General features: G+C 43.9%; 1 protein-coding gene across 2 annotated transcripts in view; it reads left to right on the top strand.

Moving 5' to 3' along the window:
• PTPRG (protein tyrosine phosphatase receptor type G) overlaps positions 1–17,771 on the top strand; it is a 605,571-nt gene that overhangs the window by 315,519 nt on the left and 272,281 nt on the right. For both annotated transcript variants that reach the window (XM_065407550.1, XM_065407549.1), the window contains exons 3-4: positions 892–1,071; positions 9,005–9,153. In XM_065407550.1, coding sequence (XP_065263622.1) covers positions 892–1,071; positions 9,005–9,153 — 329 coding nt within the window. The remainder of the gene's footprint in view (positions 1–891; positions 1,072–9,004; positions 9,154–17,771) is intronic.

Raw genomic sequence — 17,771 nt, 5'->3', positions numbered from 1 at the left:
CGCTTTACAAACTGTAAAAATCGAACAAGCACCTCCCTACTGTATACAGATAAAAAGGGGGGGGAGAGGAGGATGGAGAAGTGTCCGTTTCTGGCACTGTTTCTGCAGTTGGCTAGCTATCCTATCTGAAGCAAACACTGCTGTGCAAGATGTAGAGATATGTATGCAAGACACTGCTGATCTGTCCACGGTGCATCACATTGCTACTGTTTGACTTTTGGCGGGGAGATCTGGAAGAGTAATTTAATCAACTGAGAAATTAGGTGAAAACAGATTTGAGTAGTGAGAAAAATAAAAGCACAAAAAAGGATAAATGGTAGAAGAAAATGCTGTGCTGTCACTCGCCTCTACCATTTCTCCTTTCTGTAGTTTATTTTTTGTACCACCCAAATTTGTTCACACTTAATTTCTCAGTTGATTTAAATTAAGTTCTCCCCCTGGTTGCCTGCTTTTAGAACCTAAAATAAAATAGCAGTTATTTAAGGTCATATTATCTTAATCTGTCACACAAACTAGAGTTAATGCATTATTAGTATATTAATTATCTAATCCAAACAGGTAAACTACATAACTTTCTACTATTTCTCTAGCTATTTGAAAGTTCCTGTAACACCATAGTAACTCATAACTCAGTCATGAAGGGATTGGCAAATTGAAAATAATTTTATAGAAGGGCAATTTAAAATAACAGTATTGTTGCTTATTGCTAGAAGGAAAATTTGAGTACTGCATAAAGTTAATGGATTTCAGTCTCTTCATAGGTTGCATGCAGGAAATGTAGCAGCAGCGTAGTTACCTTGGGAACTAAAATGCTTGCTGCCCTTACTTAGGGATAGTCTTATAACTATTGGCCCATCAGAACAATAAGTTGTTGGTCTTTTCTTTTAACAGGTACATATGGTCCTGAGCACTGGGTTACTTCAAGTGTGGACTGTGGAGGCACTCACCAGTCTCCAATAGACATCGTAGACCATCAGGCACGTGTGGGAGATGAATATCAAGAATTACAGCTTGATGGTTTCGACAGCGAATCCTCTAACAAGACATGGATGAAAAACACTGGGAAAACTGGTATGTTCTTTCCTGTTTGTCTCCGTAAGCCTGCCTGCAATCAATTAATAACTCAAGCCATAAATTTAAAAAACAACTACAACACACAGACATCCCATTGTTCTATTTAATCCTAACGTGAGAACTTCCCAGTGTAAGTTGCCAGGTCGCTATCTCTGCATTCCGTGCAGAATTAGTGCTGTAGATCAGTTTTTAACAGTTTTTTGAAGTTCATCCCCAGTATAAACCATTTTCTTGGCAGCCAAGTGAGCATCACAGTAAAGGCCTGTGTGAGAGTTAGAAGGTCTAACCTTGAATTACCCGCTAAGGGAGGCTATAGAGTCCAGTAGTGAAGAGTACCAAAATGCAAGGCTCAATGATATTCTTGTGAATAAAAGAAAAGACTAGGAGTTAGGAGGTTCTGACACAGAAAGGGCAATAGATGTGCGAAGTGGTGTAGCTGTGATTAATATATTGTGGATATTATTACAACACCGAGTACTGCACTGTAGCTGCACTTCTCTTCTGGCCCATTTTTATAATTGTTTTATAAAAGAACAGTCTGAAAACATTGCTTATTTGTACCAAAAATTCAACGGTTCACCAAAAGGTCAAGGTTAATTAATCTACAAAGTTGTTTGCGTTTGCTTACACTTGAATACTGAAATTGTAAAAAGCAGAAATCACAAGGTCTGCCTCTTCAGTTGTCAAGGTCAAGAATTTTTAGGTAATTGAATTAAATCTATAATTAATTCAATTTTATTTATTAAATCTGTATTTATATCCTTGTTAATATTCTACATGTTTCTCTGCAGTACTTTATATCATGTTTCTCTAGTTAAGGGTCTGCTCACATACACAGTAGAAATCATACCTCAGGGGGTTGTAGCACAGCTGCAAATAGACTGGGAGTTCTTCCACTGAATTCACTGGGCTTTGGATCAGAGCCATAGATACTAGCCAGAGATCCATTATGCCCTGTTTGTTGAATTCAGAATCCTTTGGACTACACAGAGATTTTGAGACATCCTCTAGTTAATGGAGGGTCCAGTGGCTAGGATTCCAACTGGGATTGTAGGAAAATGGGGTTCATTTCTCTCCTTTGCCACAGACTTCCTGTGTGACCCTGGGCAAGTCACTTAGCCTCCCAGTACCTCAGTTCCCCATCTGTAAAACAGGGATAATAGCCATGCCCTGCCACAGAGGGGTGTTGTGAGGATAAATACATTGAAGATTGTGAGGCGCTCGGATACTTGGATGGTGGTGACCATACAAGTACCTGAGGTAGAAAAAAATAGGACTGTATCTAATAAATCAGATTCTTTGTAAGAATATTTCTATGACATTTGAAGGAAACCAGCAAAAGAATGGAAAAATAAACCATTCTAGACAGCATAAAGTAGACAATGCCATGGCGGTGCTGTGTTCACACACGAACTGTAAGGCGAGAGGTGTTTCGGATACACCTGCCAGTAAGGCCCTGTCCTAAGCAGTGAAGTTGAAGGGAGCGGAAGGCGCAGGATCAGGCCCTTGGGGGGAGGTAGAGGATCAAACCAGTGGTCAGAACAATCTGAGGTAGGACACCAAATACAGTCTTTGACAAGTGTTTCGTGGACACATGAGAGTCATTGGCCAGGAATTGTCCTCCATGTTTCATGGACAATAGTGCAGGTGATGGCCATCCCCTCTCCATCAGCCACTGTTATTGTCACACAAGGATGATTATCTGATCTGAGGGGCATGGCACCCCTGGTTTGAATTTGGGATTCCTTCTCTCAGGCGGGCTGCCTACCAAGACTGAAGAGCCCTGCCTGTCCTGAGCAGTCTGGTTTCTTTCAAGGCACCAGACTTGACACTGCTACCATGTTTGAATTGTTCACACTGGGGTGTGGATTTTTTTTCTGACAGGCTAACACCTCTCAGAACATCAGTGATCAGCTGTCCCTTTTCTGTAGTACCTTATGTCCTTTTCTCAGAGCTGTGCACATGGTCTTTTTAGCTTCGATGTCTATGCTGAGTCTGTCAACATGCTGCCTGAGTACCTGTAGCTCCTCTCATATTTTCTCAGGCCCCACCCCATTCCCTGGATGTTTTCGCTGGGAAGAATTTTGAATTGGCAGTTTGGTACAGCAGCAAACCAAGTAGGATAGGTAGAAGGTAGTGGCAGATTTTGTAGTAAATTGCTATGCTTTTTGGCACCAGAGTCATGGGACCAACTGGCCCCATAAGACCTTTATATTAAATCCTGACACAGTCACCTCAACTAAATGTCTATTTAAGCAATGGTGACACAAGCAGAGGGCATTTCTTAGCAGTTAATGACTGGTCGGAGGAGGTGAGGTTCCAAGGCAAAGCCAAAGGCTCTTAGCCTAGACACACTAACTGCCAGGAAATGCCTGACTCAGATATTGGTTATGCTGATACATTACTAAAATATTTCCCTTAAAAAAGAAAGAAATTATGTTTTATGTACTGAAAAGTTACATTTGAAATGCATGTGGCTACAGTTGCTGTGTTAGCTTTGCAGTAGTGGGTTTGCCCTAGCAGATAAAGAACCGTATGGTAACCCATAAGAAAGCAGGACTTCAGTGTGAATATGCAAATCAATTCAGTTAAGGCCTTGTGTACCTTAGGAGGATTTCGTTATAGCGATATAGCTATACTGGCAAAACTCTGTAGTGTGGATCAGTATAATAGTACGTATCTGGTATAATTGAGGCTGGTTTCCCTGACCGGCATAAGCTATACTGGTATCAGCACAGTTATACCAATAGAACTGTTTTACACTACAGCTTTTACTGAGATAGCTATGCTGCTAAAATCATGAAATGTAGACCAGACTTAAGGCTGAATATTCTTAATGTATGTTCTGTTGTTCCTAGGTTTTCCAGGGGGAGCACCACTTCCTACTATCGCTTATAAATGTTGCTCTTCTAACCCCATGTCACTTAGAACTTGACAAATTTCTTCCCTTTTGGAATGCAACTTACCAAATATAACTGTAAGAAGGGTGTTTTTCTTCATTAGTTTTAACATGCGAGGGTCACCTTTTTGGCTGACACAGCAGGGAATGAACCAGTAATTTCTGGCGTTGAAATTACGAGCCTCTACAGCTTGAACTAAAGAGCTGGCTTTGGCAGCTGAATGTTGTAGCAGACCCCTGTTTTCTGTGGATCACGAGAGGGAAACTATACAACGCATCCTGACCAGTGGGTTGCATGAGCAAAAACAATCCATGGGTTTCAACGCATTAGGGGAGTAGAAAAAAATACATTTTCCTCTTCATGCAAAAATTCTATTTTTGACTGTTCTGGTCACAAACTACCTTGAGAAAAAGAGTTGAAAATTGATGTGGAAATGACCCTAATTGGGAGAACTGCCCTTCGTGTTCCAGTGAAAATTGGTCAAATTAAACTGAGTAATAACCCACTGAAAACCATGCCTTATGTATGCACAGTACTGTTGGCATGCTCTTTCAGCCCTTCATAGCAGCGTTCAGCGAGAAGGTAGGATGCACCAAGCATTCAGTGTGCAGCTAAGTTTGCTGCAAAGAGTAAGCGAATTCATAACACACCTTGCACGGTAAAAGCCACACATCTCCTAAGGCTTGCAGGTCGAGGGAGCCAACCTGTGAACTATTGAGAAGGGCATTTTGGTGATGTGTAAGTCCAGTAACTCCACATTGGGGAATTCTGGTTTTTCTATTATCTTCTTTGAAAACCAAAAAACCCTAGGGAATTCCATTTCAATGTTAGCATTTACTAACTTTTGTCTCCTCTAAACATGCAACCTTAACATTCTTTTAATGTTGCCATTTTGATGGAATTGTATACAGTGTTCTGAGATCCCTGCAATCTTTGTAAGAAAGGGTATGTGACATACAGTTGTCAATCCAGACGTCTGCAGCCTTAGCTCTGCATTCCCTAGTATTTTTAAATCTAAGTGCGGATATTAGCAATACTGTACTTTGAAATAGGGTGGCCACTCATCCCCAGAATACTGGACATTCCGGTACTTCTGGGAACAGTGTGGGCCCACCCACCCCCATCTGTGTGATTTTCCCCCCCCACACACACACCTTCCCCCACATGACCTCAAATACATGAATGTGTGAAGTCACGCTGGCGGGAGTGGGGCAGCACACTCTTCATAATGGCATCCCCCATCTGTGATACTGGACAAAACCATGTCTGGTTTTATCTCAGTGTGGGGCAGGGGACAAACTTTGAAAAACAGGACTGTTTGGCTTAAAGCCGGATGAATGGCCTGCCTACTTTGAAATGACTTTCGATGGGCTGATTTTTCTGTGTTCCCTGACTAAATCATTGTGTAAAGACAAAATGTCAAGAAGTCTTATACTGCGGTACTTGAATATTGCAGTTCTGGGTAATGCTAGAAATAGTTTACATAAAGAAAAATCTGATGGCCATAACAGAGTGATGCTGAGGCAGAGAGATGGTGGGGCGCACATGTCATATGACACAGGGTAGTAAGAAATACTGTAAAATGAACAATTAGATGAACATTTCAGATTGTACGTCCTCCTAATTATCCTTTTAATTATTCATCTAAAACAAGTAAAATGACCCCTGACAGAGCCATAAATGATTTAGATACTATCAAATATTTATAAGATGCAACTGAAATCCCCACTGTGCATTGTAACAGATGCACATGAATCTGCTTTCTCGGATTCCTCATCATGTGCAATTTTATGTATGGGATTTATAACCAATTGAATGCAATCTGCAGTATTTTAAAAAGCAACTGAGATGTTTAAGGGAGGAAGAAAGGCGTGTTGCTTTCAGTCACTTCTTTGATTTAATGGGCATAATTTAGAATAAAGATGGAGGGCCAGATTTGGTGCAAATAGGCTGTAGGCGGCGAGCAGCGAATTCCCCCTGTTGCAGGTGAACTCCCTGCTTGTACCAATAGAGGCTGCAGCTAGGGCCTGCCCCCTATAGTTCTCCCAGCCACCTGGACAAATTGAGAGGGGTGTGTCAGGACAATCAGGAACGGAGCTCTACTATATCAAGGGTGCAACTTTAGAGCTGCTGCTGGGCTGCTGTAATTGCATCAGAGCTAGATCTGACCCTGGAAATCAGGGAAGTGTTATTAGCTCCCTCGCAGGCCTGCGCCTGCTCCTCTGCTGAACAGAGCTTCAGTACGGGAGAGATTCTAGCCTGTATGATTTTCATTTCATGTTATTTCACAACTATCCTGTTCGTTTTTCAGCACTGAGTAAAACGTTTCCATTGGTACATAATAAACGTGGATTTATATGATTATATGACCTTTCATCCTGAGGTTCTGAACACAGTCGGTGGTGCTCCCTAGCTACTTTTAGGAGAACTACTTTGGGATAAAAACTATTAAATAAATAGATTAAAAAAATCCCTTTTATTGTTAAGCAGGGGTTTTGTAAGGGGGATTTTTGTAAGAAGCCTTCATTTGGTCTCCCATCTCCTGAAAGGGGGAGGAGTAGAAATGAAAGACGATCTTGTAGTTAAAACAACAGACTGGGGTTTGGGAGACCTGGGGTTAATTCTCAGTTCTCCAGACTTCTTCTGGGAACTTGGGCCAGTCACTTAATCTTTCTCAGTGTCAGTTCCCCAACTGTAAAATGGACATAGTAATGCTTCCTATCTCCAACCTCTTGTCTGTTTCATTATAAGTTCGTCAGGGTAGGGACTAAGTATACATGCAGTGCCTAGCACAATGGGACCCTGCTCTCTGTTAGGGCCTCTGACTGCTACTGCTACGTCAAAGACAAATGAATTTGGAAATTAAGTATTTAGCCCTTACCCTAAACGGTACATTAATGGTGAGGACACATGTAACAGCCATGAATTGCATTGCCTGAGGCACTACTGGGAGGGGCACAGATACTACAGAGAGGAGCACAGCGTAAGAACCAATAAAGAATTAAATAGGAGAGGCGTTAAGGAAAGTGAATGTAAAGGGGGGAGATGGAAGTGTGGAGGGGCCAAATTTAGTTCATCTGAGAATCTGTCCACACAGCAAAAGCTGTGCACAGTCTAGCCTACTCGAGCTGTAACACTAGCAGTGAAGTCAGCACTGCAGGGGCTTTAGAGCAGGCTAACAAGCTGAGTACGTACCCAGGTTCTGTTGCGCTGTCTTCACTGCTGCTGTTCCCCGCAAGTAGCTGGAGTAGGCGACTGCTCGTGCAGAGCTCTTGTTGTGCGGACAGACGCTGAGATAGGGGAGCGGAGTTTGGGGGGAGGCTTGCTAAGGTTGTATCTGTCTGTCCTGCAAGGTTATATTGTGTCTCAAGCACTCCTCCAGCAGATACACTCAGCTCCAGGGTTGTGTTGATTGCATACCTGGAAAGTGGAAAGTTCTGACGACCCTGCCTTTGAATTCTAAAGAATGGCATTTCATGCAAATCGCCCTTTGATAGTGCCAGGCAGATGCCAGCATTTTATCTCTGCGCCTTAATGCAGCTAATTGCTTTTTAATGAAAGCAGACTCCCTGGCTAGAGAAATAAACTCTTAACACTGTGTCTCAGGCTAGGTCTACACTACCCGCCTGAATCGGCGGGTAGAAATCGATCTCTTGGGGATCGACTTATCGCGTCTCGTCAGGACGCGACAATCGATCCCCAAATCGACGCGCTTACTCCACCAGCGGAGGTGGGAGTAAGCGCCGTCGACTGGGAGCCGCGGCAGTCGATTTTGCCGCCGTCCTCACAACAGGGTAAGTCGGATCTGATACGTCGAATTCAGCTACGCTATTCGCTTAGCTGAATTTGCGTATCTTAAATCGACCCCCCCCGTAGTGTAGATGTAGCCTTAGAAGGCAAGTTTGAAATAGAGTCCTCCTGCACCATGGTCCAGACCCAGCAAAGCCCTTAAGCACGTGCATAACTTTGTTAGTAAATACGCCGATTGTCTGCAGTGAGATTACTCACGTGCTTAAAGTTATACACGTGGTTAAGTTGTTTGCTTGTATAAAGCCCCTGGATGGAAAATATAGGAGCGAATCCTGTCCCTGGTGCCTCTATGTGACGAAGGCCATGCTGCAGTGGGGAATATCCTTCAGACTGGCAGTATAGTGCTAATCTCTTCTGGATGCCCTAGGGCAGAATCACATGGTTGGCAGGGATGAGACGGGTCTATTGGGGTGAAGATACCTCCTCCCAGGACAGATTGGCGGAAGATGCCAGCTGCAATTACGCCCCACCTAGAAAATCTTTTTCCTCCTTCCATGGGTCCCATTTCTCCCCCTCTGGAAGCTCTGCAGGATTTCTGTTGTTCCACCGCTGCATTTACCCCTGGGCTCAGTGTGAGGAAAGAGGGGGTTGGATTACTTATGGATGGCAAGGGAGGAAGATCCTTGTTCACATGACAGCTTTGCTTCCCCATCAGTCCATTTGTGTAAGTCCCACTGGTGGAGTGGGAACGGAGCCCTTCCTCACTCATCAGGAATGATTTGGTGGAGCCTTACACGCAGCTGACTGAGGTGTGGGGAGTCTGACAGCTGTGTGAAGCGTACTGTAGTAATTGTTTTGCCAGCAGAGACAAGAAGGTTCCTCTTTGGCTCATGTTTTTGATGGCATCATAGAGTCATAGAACCATAGGGCTAGAAGGGACCGCAAGCATCATCTAGTCTAACCCCCTGCCAAGATGCCATCCAACACAGATGGCTATCCAGCCTCCTTTTGAAAACTGCCATTGTCCTACTGTTCTTATAGTTAGGAAGTTTTTCCTGAGATTATGGAGAAACGTTGGTAATCTCCCATTGTTTCCATGGAATCGAACTCTCCCTAATTCACTTGTATTGCTCGTATTAGTGCTTTTCCTATCTTCCTGGACTTGCATATGGTTAGAAAAAGAAAGCCATTGTAACCAGCAACTGTGCATCAATCATCATAAACACTATAGCAAAAATACACTCAAAATCTTTGTCCCTCTCTTTGTCTTGTGTGTGCAGTCGCTATCCTTCTGAAGGACGATTATTTCATCAGCGGTGCTGGGCTGCCGGGTAGATTCAAAGCCGAAAAAGTGGAATTTCATTGGGGTCAGAGCAATGGATCCGCTGGCTCTGAGCACAGCATCAACGGCAAGAGATTCCCTGTTGAGGTGAGTGGAAAGAGAACATGTTTATGTCCTTGCAGAAAAATGGATTGCAGTCGTGTGAGATGCATCAGGAGCACTGCAATGTTCCATCCGCTGACATATCAGTTTTCAGGTCCTTCATGGCTGATTGCCTATCATCTCGCATGTGCTGCTGAGGTGTCAGCTCCCCCCACGCGGCTCTGCTAATGGTGCCAGCCCTCATCACCCACTTGTTACATTTTCAAACAAGCACCTTTGTGCTTTCTCCCAGGCCATTTTTTACGCATGAGAGGAGCTCCTTGTAAAACATCTGCAAAGCCACCTCATTGTACTCCTTCAAATCCTCCTTACAACTCTCCTCTGCCATGATGCCTACAAAAAACAATGGTTACGCAGCTGGCATGCTGGGACTGCTCCCCATCATCAATATTTTTTTTGTTTCCCTGTGTTCCCATCTCTCTGTATCCACTTATCTCCTGCCTCATACTTACATTGTGAGCTCTTCAGGGCAGGCACTGTCTTTTGGTTTCGTGTTTGTACTGCCATGGGGCTCTGGTCTATGACTGGGGCTCATACGCACTATGGTAAGACACACAATGAATAATAAATGTCATTTATTTGCCTTGTCACTCAACTTTGCTGATAGTGTGCAGTATGGACTGAAGGTTTTCTACCGCGACATATAACGAATGATCTCTGATGGAAGGCACTACATAGAAGCCATTGTATTGGATAAACTCTTTGTTGCAGTATTCGTTATAGACGTGTAACGTGGCTGTGAATCTTGTCTGCGAACAATGTACTCATGCTGAAGGCTTGCGTGTAGACAGGAAAGGCCTTGCGTATGAGGCATTGGGCTGAAATTTTAGGAGACCTTGGCTCCATTCCCAGGCTCCTCCTGTGTGATTTGGGGGAGAGTTTTGGAAACGCAAACATTTGTGCCTCTGACAATCTCCTTTTGAATCTTTCTACCTCAGTTCCCCATCTGGAGAATATGGATAGAAGTCCTTCTTTTCTCCCACCTTTTGTCTGTCTTGCCTATGGAGGCTGTAAGCTCTTTGAGAAAGGGATTGTCTTTTACTATGTATTTGGACAGCATCTAGCATGATAGGGACTCAATCTCTGTTTCAGCCTCTAGGCGCTCATGCGATGAGGATAGTGAACTAACAACACACATATTTCAACACATGTTGCCATCTCTCTCTCATTTGGCAATGCTGGTATGCGCAAAGAGGAGAGTGTTTTTTATTGGGGAAGAAAGAACACAAGTAAAGCTCTGGTGCCAGGCTACTCGCCTTCTGAAGTTGTGGTAGGACACTGTGCAACCCTTCCTTTGTGTCAGGTGTTGTAATTCCTTTCCCCATGCCGACAACGTTATTCCACACTCATTTGAAGAATGAAACGTTATTTTGCTTTGAAAGAAGCAATATATAGAAAATAATTTCCTTTTCTTTTAAATAGAAAAGTATATTCCTGGTTTCTTTTTGCATTGGTTAGAATACTCATTTATTCTGCTTTTTAAAAAAAACCCTGCTTACGTCTTTAAGGTGTCTGTTCACACATCAGGAGTACTTGAGTGAGAATGTGTATGCAGCAGTGAGCCCTCATGGCCCAAACCTGAGAGCTTCTGCATTTAGGTTGTGCTTATTTCTGAATGTTTGCCCAAAAGCAGTCTGCTTTTTTCAAAATTGTTTAATTTTACGGCAGGTGGTTTATTGCAATTAAAATCTGATTTAAAAACCAGACTTTATTCAGTGTTACAACATGGACTTCCGAACTCCTGCTCTTTTTAGACTGCACTGTACTAGCACAGAACCCACACTTTATTATTTATTAATGGAGATATCCCATCTCCTAGAACTGGAAGGGACCTTGAAGGGTCATCGAGTCCAGCCCCCTGCCTTCACTAGCAGGATCAAGTACTGATTTTGCCCCAGATCCCTAAGTGGCCCCCTCAAGGATTGAACTCACAACCCTGGGTTTAGCAGGCCAATGCTCAAACCACTGAGCTATCCCTCCCCCCCCCCTTCTGCCTTTAGTATCTCTTGAAAGGAAACAAATTAAAAAAGTTGGGGCCTGATCCGTTGGGATTGTGCTTGAGCCCCTTTTGCAAATGCTCTCTGCACACGTTGGCGACAATGCTCCTTCATTATAACATCAGCCAAAGAGGCCCCATTGATTTTAATGGGAGCTGAGAGTGCTCAGGAGCGTTCAGGTTTGGCTCTGAGGGCTCAGTCCTGCATGTCCATTCTAATGCGAGTATTCCGAATGCGTGCATAGGCACTTTGAAAAAGGACCTAGGTACGTTTTTACGGGATGGAATCGTTTTTGTGTAATGCTAATTGCAGTTCAGCCTGCAAGTGCCTACTGCAACTCCGACTGCCTTATGCTTGGTGTTTCTTATACTGTGCTGTGCTCTAGAGGTGGTATTTCTAGGATAGTTGTGAAAAAGCGGGGAAAAATCATACAATGATGGCCCCACTGATCTTAGCCCCTAGACACAGGCCAGTTATCTGTGGAATACTCAGGGGCACTTTGTATTCCAAGGCCTGGTCTACACTGGGTGTGGGGGGGATCAATCTAAGATACGCAACTTCAGCTACGAGAATAGCGTAGCTGAAGTCGACGTATCTTAGATCGACTTAGAATCACTTACTTTGTGTCCTCGCGGTGCGGGATCGACGGCCGCCGCTCCCTCGTCGACTCCGCTTCCGCCTCTTGCCGCGGTGGAGTTCTGGAGTCAACGGCAGAGCGATCGGGGATCAATTTATCCGCGTCTACGCTAGATGCAATAAATCGATCCCCGATAGATCGATCACTACCCACCGATCCGGCGGGTAGTGTAGATGTACCCCAAGTCTGGCACAGTTCTAATGTCAAAGTAGTTGAAAGCAAGTGATCTCTGAACCTAATTGGAAAACCAGATGTGGACTGTACGAAGTCCATTAGTTCCAGAGCACATCCCATGGGAATGCAGATGAATCTGCTTCAGCCATAGACTTGGCTCTGTAAACATGAAGTTCAGGTGCACATTCCTCTAGAAAACAAAATACTTGCTGTTAGTCTTTTTGTTGAGGAGGATGCACTGATTGCAGAAACTAATTAGAAATGTCAGATATAATGTGGAGCCTTATTGTTTGACCATGTTGTTTGTTTTTTATTATTACAACTAATGTGTCAGATGGTGAGGCTGTCTATGTTAATTGGTTTCCTTCATTGAAGCCCATCTGGATCACATTTTTTGTGATTTATATGTTAAATTAGTTGGTAGGATATATGAGAGTGTCCTTTTATTTCACATTTTAAAGGCAAATCGAATCAAAGGCATCTTATCTTTCAGTACTTTTATTTATAGAGAGCGTAATTGTTATCTCTTTTCAATACATAACATATATAAAAACATTTTAAATGGTTGGTTTCATGATGTGGTCTTGACTACCTATCTAGTTCTTCGATTTTCTTTGCAGACATTATAGCAGTCCTTACCTACCCAGCGGGAGGAGAGGGGTGGGGCCTCGGGCAGAGCGGGAGGGGCTGAGGGCTAACTTCCCTCAATGGCGTGTTCACCCACCACCCATGGGTAAATGCTAGTATTGTGGTGACTGTTCAGTGGACCCCAAACCTCTGTGTTTGGCCACGTGCTAAGACCACAGTACCAATGCTAGTGGGCACTGTGTATTGCAGTGATCGCTTCTCTCACACTCCATGTTAGACCCTGTGTCTGAGCAGGGTCACTAACTAGTGCTGGGATGCTGATGATTAAAGCAGTGCTCTTCGTGTTGTCAATAATCCTAAAGAGGAGGCTGTGGGCTCTAGACCTACTGGGAGAAAATCTCTTTGTTTCCTTGAAAGTTTTTAATGTGTTCTCCTCATCTTAATGAGCTGCTGACGTGTCTGTGTGCGTGCCTGTTCTATTCTAATTATTTCATTTTTTCCTGAGAGCCAAAGCTGAGTAGCTCTGTGTACAAACGCCAGAAGCCATTAAACTGTGAAGTGACAGCATTAAAACAGAAAAATAGAAAATAAAATAGAAGCCTCCCTCAGGCCAGCTTAGAAAGCAGGTCTTCCCCATTCGAGCCACTAGTGATAACAGCAGAACTTTAATCCTCCTGCGCTGCGGGATAGCCTGGCCTCTGCAGAGGTTCTGCCACGGAGGTCAGACTGTCTTTCGTACCCGCTAATATGGTGGAAGCACAGGTGTACAGCATCTCAGGCAGGCGGACAATAGACATGGGAGGGCTGTGCTGGCAGCATTCAGCACCTCTGTCTGAGCATGACTGGGACTTTTTCAGTTGCTTCCTATTCATTTTTATGCAAAATGCTGATTATTTCTGTGAAGAGCAGAAATCAGAAGAGTGATTTTAATCATGACTGTGTTAATGTGATATGAGCTTCGGCTGTTTATGAGCTTTCTTTTTAATGGCTCTAATTGTCAGTTATAATGTGAGTGCCATTATACAGTAATATACAGTAATTTATTTAGTAAATGAGAATCTTATTCCAAGGACCATACTGCAGTATGCCATAGAGACCTAATCCCGTTAATCTTACATGAGCAAACTTGTACTGGCTGGCACCCCAGGCTGTCTTCTAAAGGTATTTGGCACATGGAGGTTTCTGCATGTGCATTTTTGGAGATCTCTCTGTTTCTTTGAATTGAACAAAGCTGAAGAGAGGGGTTTAAAAAAGTTGTCCCCTTTCCCATTGGTTAGCCAGATTCTCATGGAAGGCTTCTACATTATGGTGATTGACCCATGTCTCTAAATTATCATCATAAACAATCATTTGCATGAGCCGTTCTAATTCTTCCTTAAATACACTTCTGGGAACATTTTCCAGGGTTGACTATTAGCCTTTGTGTTGTTCCTCTAACTCCCTGTTTGTCCTCTCATAAGAACGGCCATACTGGGTCAGACCAAAGGTCCATCTAGCCCAGTATACTGTCTTCCGACAGTGACCAACGCCAGGTGCCTCAGAGGGACTGAACAGAACAGGTAATGATCAAGTGATCCATCCCCTGTCGCCCATTCCCAGCTTCTGGCAAACAGAGGCTCGGGACACCATCCCTGCCCATCCTGGCTAATAGCCATTGATGGATCTATCCTCCATGAACTTATCTAGTTCTTTTTTGAACAGTGTTATAGTCTTGGCCTTCACAACATCCTCTGGCAAGGAGTTCCACAGGTTGACTGTGCGTTGTGTGAAGAAATACTTCCTTTTGTTTAACGGATGTATTGGAGCATAAGCTTTCATGGGTGAATACCCACTTCGTCAGACGAAAGCTTATGCTCCAATACATCTATTAGTCTTAAAGGTGCCACAGGAGAGACTGTTGCTTTTTACAGATCCAGACTAACACGGCTACTCCTCTGATACCCTTCCTTTTGTTTGTTTGAAACCTGCTTCCTACTCCCTTTGGGGTAGTTCCCTTTGCCCAAGATTATACTAGTAAGACTAACTCCATTGTTGCTCAAATATGGAGATGGTTGCTCAAATATGAATGCCCCCCTCATAGCCCTGCCACAAAAAAGGGCAGTGGAGAGGGCCCTCCAAGCTGCTTAGAATGGCTGTGTGGGGCACAGCCAATCAGGGCCCAGCAGCCTAGTATAAGAAGAGTTGCAGGGCCAGCCAGAGGGAATTCTGTTCCTTGCTGGAGCTGTAGGAGTGTGGATGGTGTTTGGCTGGCTCACGGAGCTACAGAAACCCAGACGGGCAGCACTGCCAGAATCCAGGGAGAGCTGTTTGCTGGGACTCCATCAGGACAAGGCCCTGAGGTAAGGGTGAAGACAGCGTGGGGCTGCGGGGAAGTGGCCCAAAGAATTAGAGAAGTCATGCGACATAATTAAAGGGACATGGCGGATGGCTGCTATCTACAGGGTCCCTAGGCTGGGACCTGGAGTAGTGGGTGGGCCCGGGTCCCCCCACCTCCAGTTAGCCACTGGGGGGAAGTGGCCAGGACACTGAGGCACCCCGGAGAGGGAACTGAACTATGGTGGCCCAGCTGGAGAACTGTAGCCAGGAAGCACCAAAAGGGAAAAGACATTGTCTCCAGGGAGGGAGCCCTGGGACACTGCTTTATCCCAGAGCAGAGACAAACTGAGAGAGAGTGTGTACAGGTGCGCGCACTCAGCCAAGGGGGCGTTCACGAGAGATGAGTGCACCCCATTACAGACCCATTAGCATCATGTGACCCTATTGTTTCATATTGCTACTTGTGTGTCCCTGATGTAGAAGAAATGTGTGTGATTCAATACAATGAAGCTCTTTCTAGAGGAAATAAATTGAGATCTAGTCTGTTTGTCTGCCTTTACCCTCAGTATTAATACCTTTTGCCACCCCTAGGGCCATATAATATAGATTGTTTTTCACTAGTGTTTTGGGCAAGCCTTTTAACATTTGTGTACTTTTGGGGTTTATGCAAAGAAGAGCAGATTGCTAAATGATTTCTTGAAGCCCACTGTTAGAACTCCCATGCTGCTTTACCATACAATAGTTGGGTTTGTTACTGCTGGCATGCTGCACCTTAGAGAATAATGTCGTTGCTAAGGTCCTGCAGTTGGCTTTAAGCAGCAGTAAAGTTTTCTAGTGAGATAGGTAGACAGGAGTGGTTCTGTTTTCATTATATTTCTTTTGGTGGTTGCTCTTGAAATTTCCTTGCCTCCATCTGGCAGAATGTAGAAAAGTACAAATCAGTAAATGATTGCGGGAATTTAAAGAGACCATTGGGAATATCTCATAGCAGGAGGCTTCGAGCAGATGAAGAATTTTTGCTTAGCGTTCTCTTTGAAGGTCCAACCTTGTAGTCATATGGAGGTACTTAGAGCTCCCATTGACTCCAGAGGGAGAGCTACAAAGTCCACTTTGGGAGTGAGGATCTGGACCTAAATTAGGATTGCCAACCATCCAGGATTGCCCTGGAGTCTCCAGGAATCACAGATTAATCTTTAATTAGAGATTATGTCATGGGATGAAACCTCCAGGAATACCTCCAACCAAAATTGGCAACCCAACCCTAAGTCCAGTGTTGTCTAGTGGTCTTTTGTATGTCGGAGGGAATTTCGTCGGTGTGAATTCCATCTGTTCTTGTGTCCATGACCTACTCGGTCAGGCAAGGAAGGGATGGCTCAAGTATTTTTTAGACTAATTATTGTTTTTAGCAAACTCCCATTTTGCAGGCAATTTTGTTGCAAGCCTCAGCTACTGCTTTTCCCACAATGCCCTGATACCCTAGATGACAGAGGTCATCAAAAAGAAGGAGGAAAGCCAGAAGCTACCCTCTCTTCTCCATTCCCCTCCAGACTTTGCATCTCTTCCCCCTCCTCCACTTGAAATGCTATTTTGGGTTTGTCATCGGCAGGAGTTCTGCTCAGTCTAATTTTAAGGATTAATATTGATGTATGTATTGAGTACATGATTGCCTTGGTTTACCCTGTGTTAAGCTGCCAAGTCCATGTTCAACTGAAGCAAAGCCTCGTGTAACTGTCTACTTTTTTTTTCTTTTCCATGGCATCGCTGGTGCACTTTCCCCTTATGATTGCCTTTAGTGCTTCCCGTATAGTGACAGGGGAATTGGTTGAGTCTTTAATTAATGACTTTATTGCAATAAAGGTTCCATTTTAGTGCGGAATGCTTCATCTTCTCGTAGTGAAATATTTAATCTCCATCTGGCTGATCTTTTCTGTGAATGCCCTGTGATAATTAAGAGGAAACATGAGAGGATGGTCTGAAATTAAAATGTGGTTGGTGGAGGTGTTAATGTACCGTGGGACTGTTCATGCAGAGACCAACAAAAATTTAAGGAAGGAAAAGCAGTCTGTTTTTATGATGTCTTGCTGTCTGCTGGACCCAAGTAACTTACAGTAGCTCACCGATGACAGGGCACCTGCAGAGTTTTGTTTCAAAGGAGCCACTTAGTGGCTAGAAACAGATACAGTTCCCTCAGTGTTTGATGGGAATATCCTGCTTTCCCCTAAGGATTTTCTGTGGCTTGTTGTGAATCAGTAGCACTGCACTGCAATTGCAATATGTTAATGATGGGCTAAGAGTTATACATTCCCTCGACATAAATCCCTAATTTTCTACATGTTTAATAGGAGTGTGGAAAGAGTGACAAGGAGAAGGAGGATCAGGTGGAGGGGAACATAAGAGATAAGAGGCTGACAGCCTGCTCCTGTTGTAAAGGGAAGTTATTTTGAATAGGAGAAAAATCAGTACAAAGGTTGGAGAATTTGACAGCGTTATAAGAGCTGTTTAAATGGAAGCTAGCAGATTCAATGGGACTGCTACTTGAAATGCTGGATTGTCAGGAGCCAGAAAAATGGAATGGGATAATCTCACTCTTACAGTGTGTTGGCTAGTTTCCTTATTTGCAAAGGACACCAGGATCTCTGTTGTGATGTTTTGGTGGCCAAACCCATGGCCAGTTTGCAGCAGTTCACAGTGGATATTGGACGCCTGGATGTAAAGAAAACCCACAAAGATTTATTGACGGCACAGACTCTCTCAAGCTTTTTTCTGTCTTGATTTTCTGAATAGCTGATTATAGAAGACATGGGGGGCCAGTGAGGAGAGGAAATCATAGAAGTGTAGGACTGGACAGGACCCCGAGAGGTCATCTAGTCCAGTCCCCTGCACTCCTGGTA

The sequence above is a fragment of the Emys orbicularis genome, chromosome 7 (genome assembly GCF_028017835.1).
Source record: "Emys orbicularis isolate rEmyOrb1 chromosome 7, rEmyOrb1.hap1, whole genome shotgun sequence".
NCBI lineage: Eukaryota > Metazoa > Chordata > Testudines > Emydidae > Emys > Emys orbicularis.
This window is presented reverse-complemented; position numbering and strand designations above follow the sequence as displayed.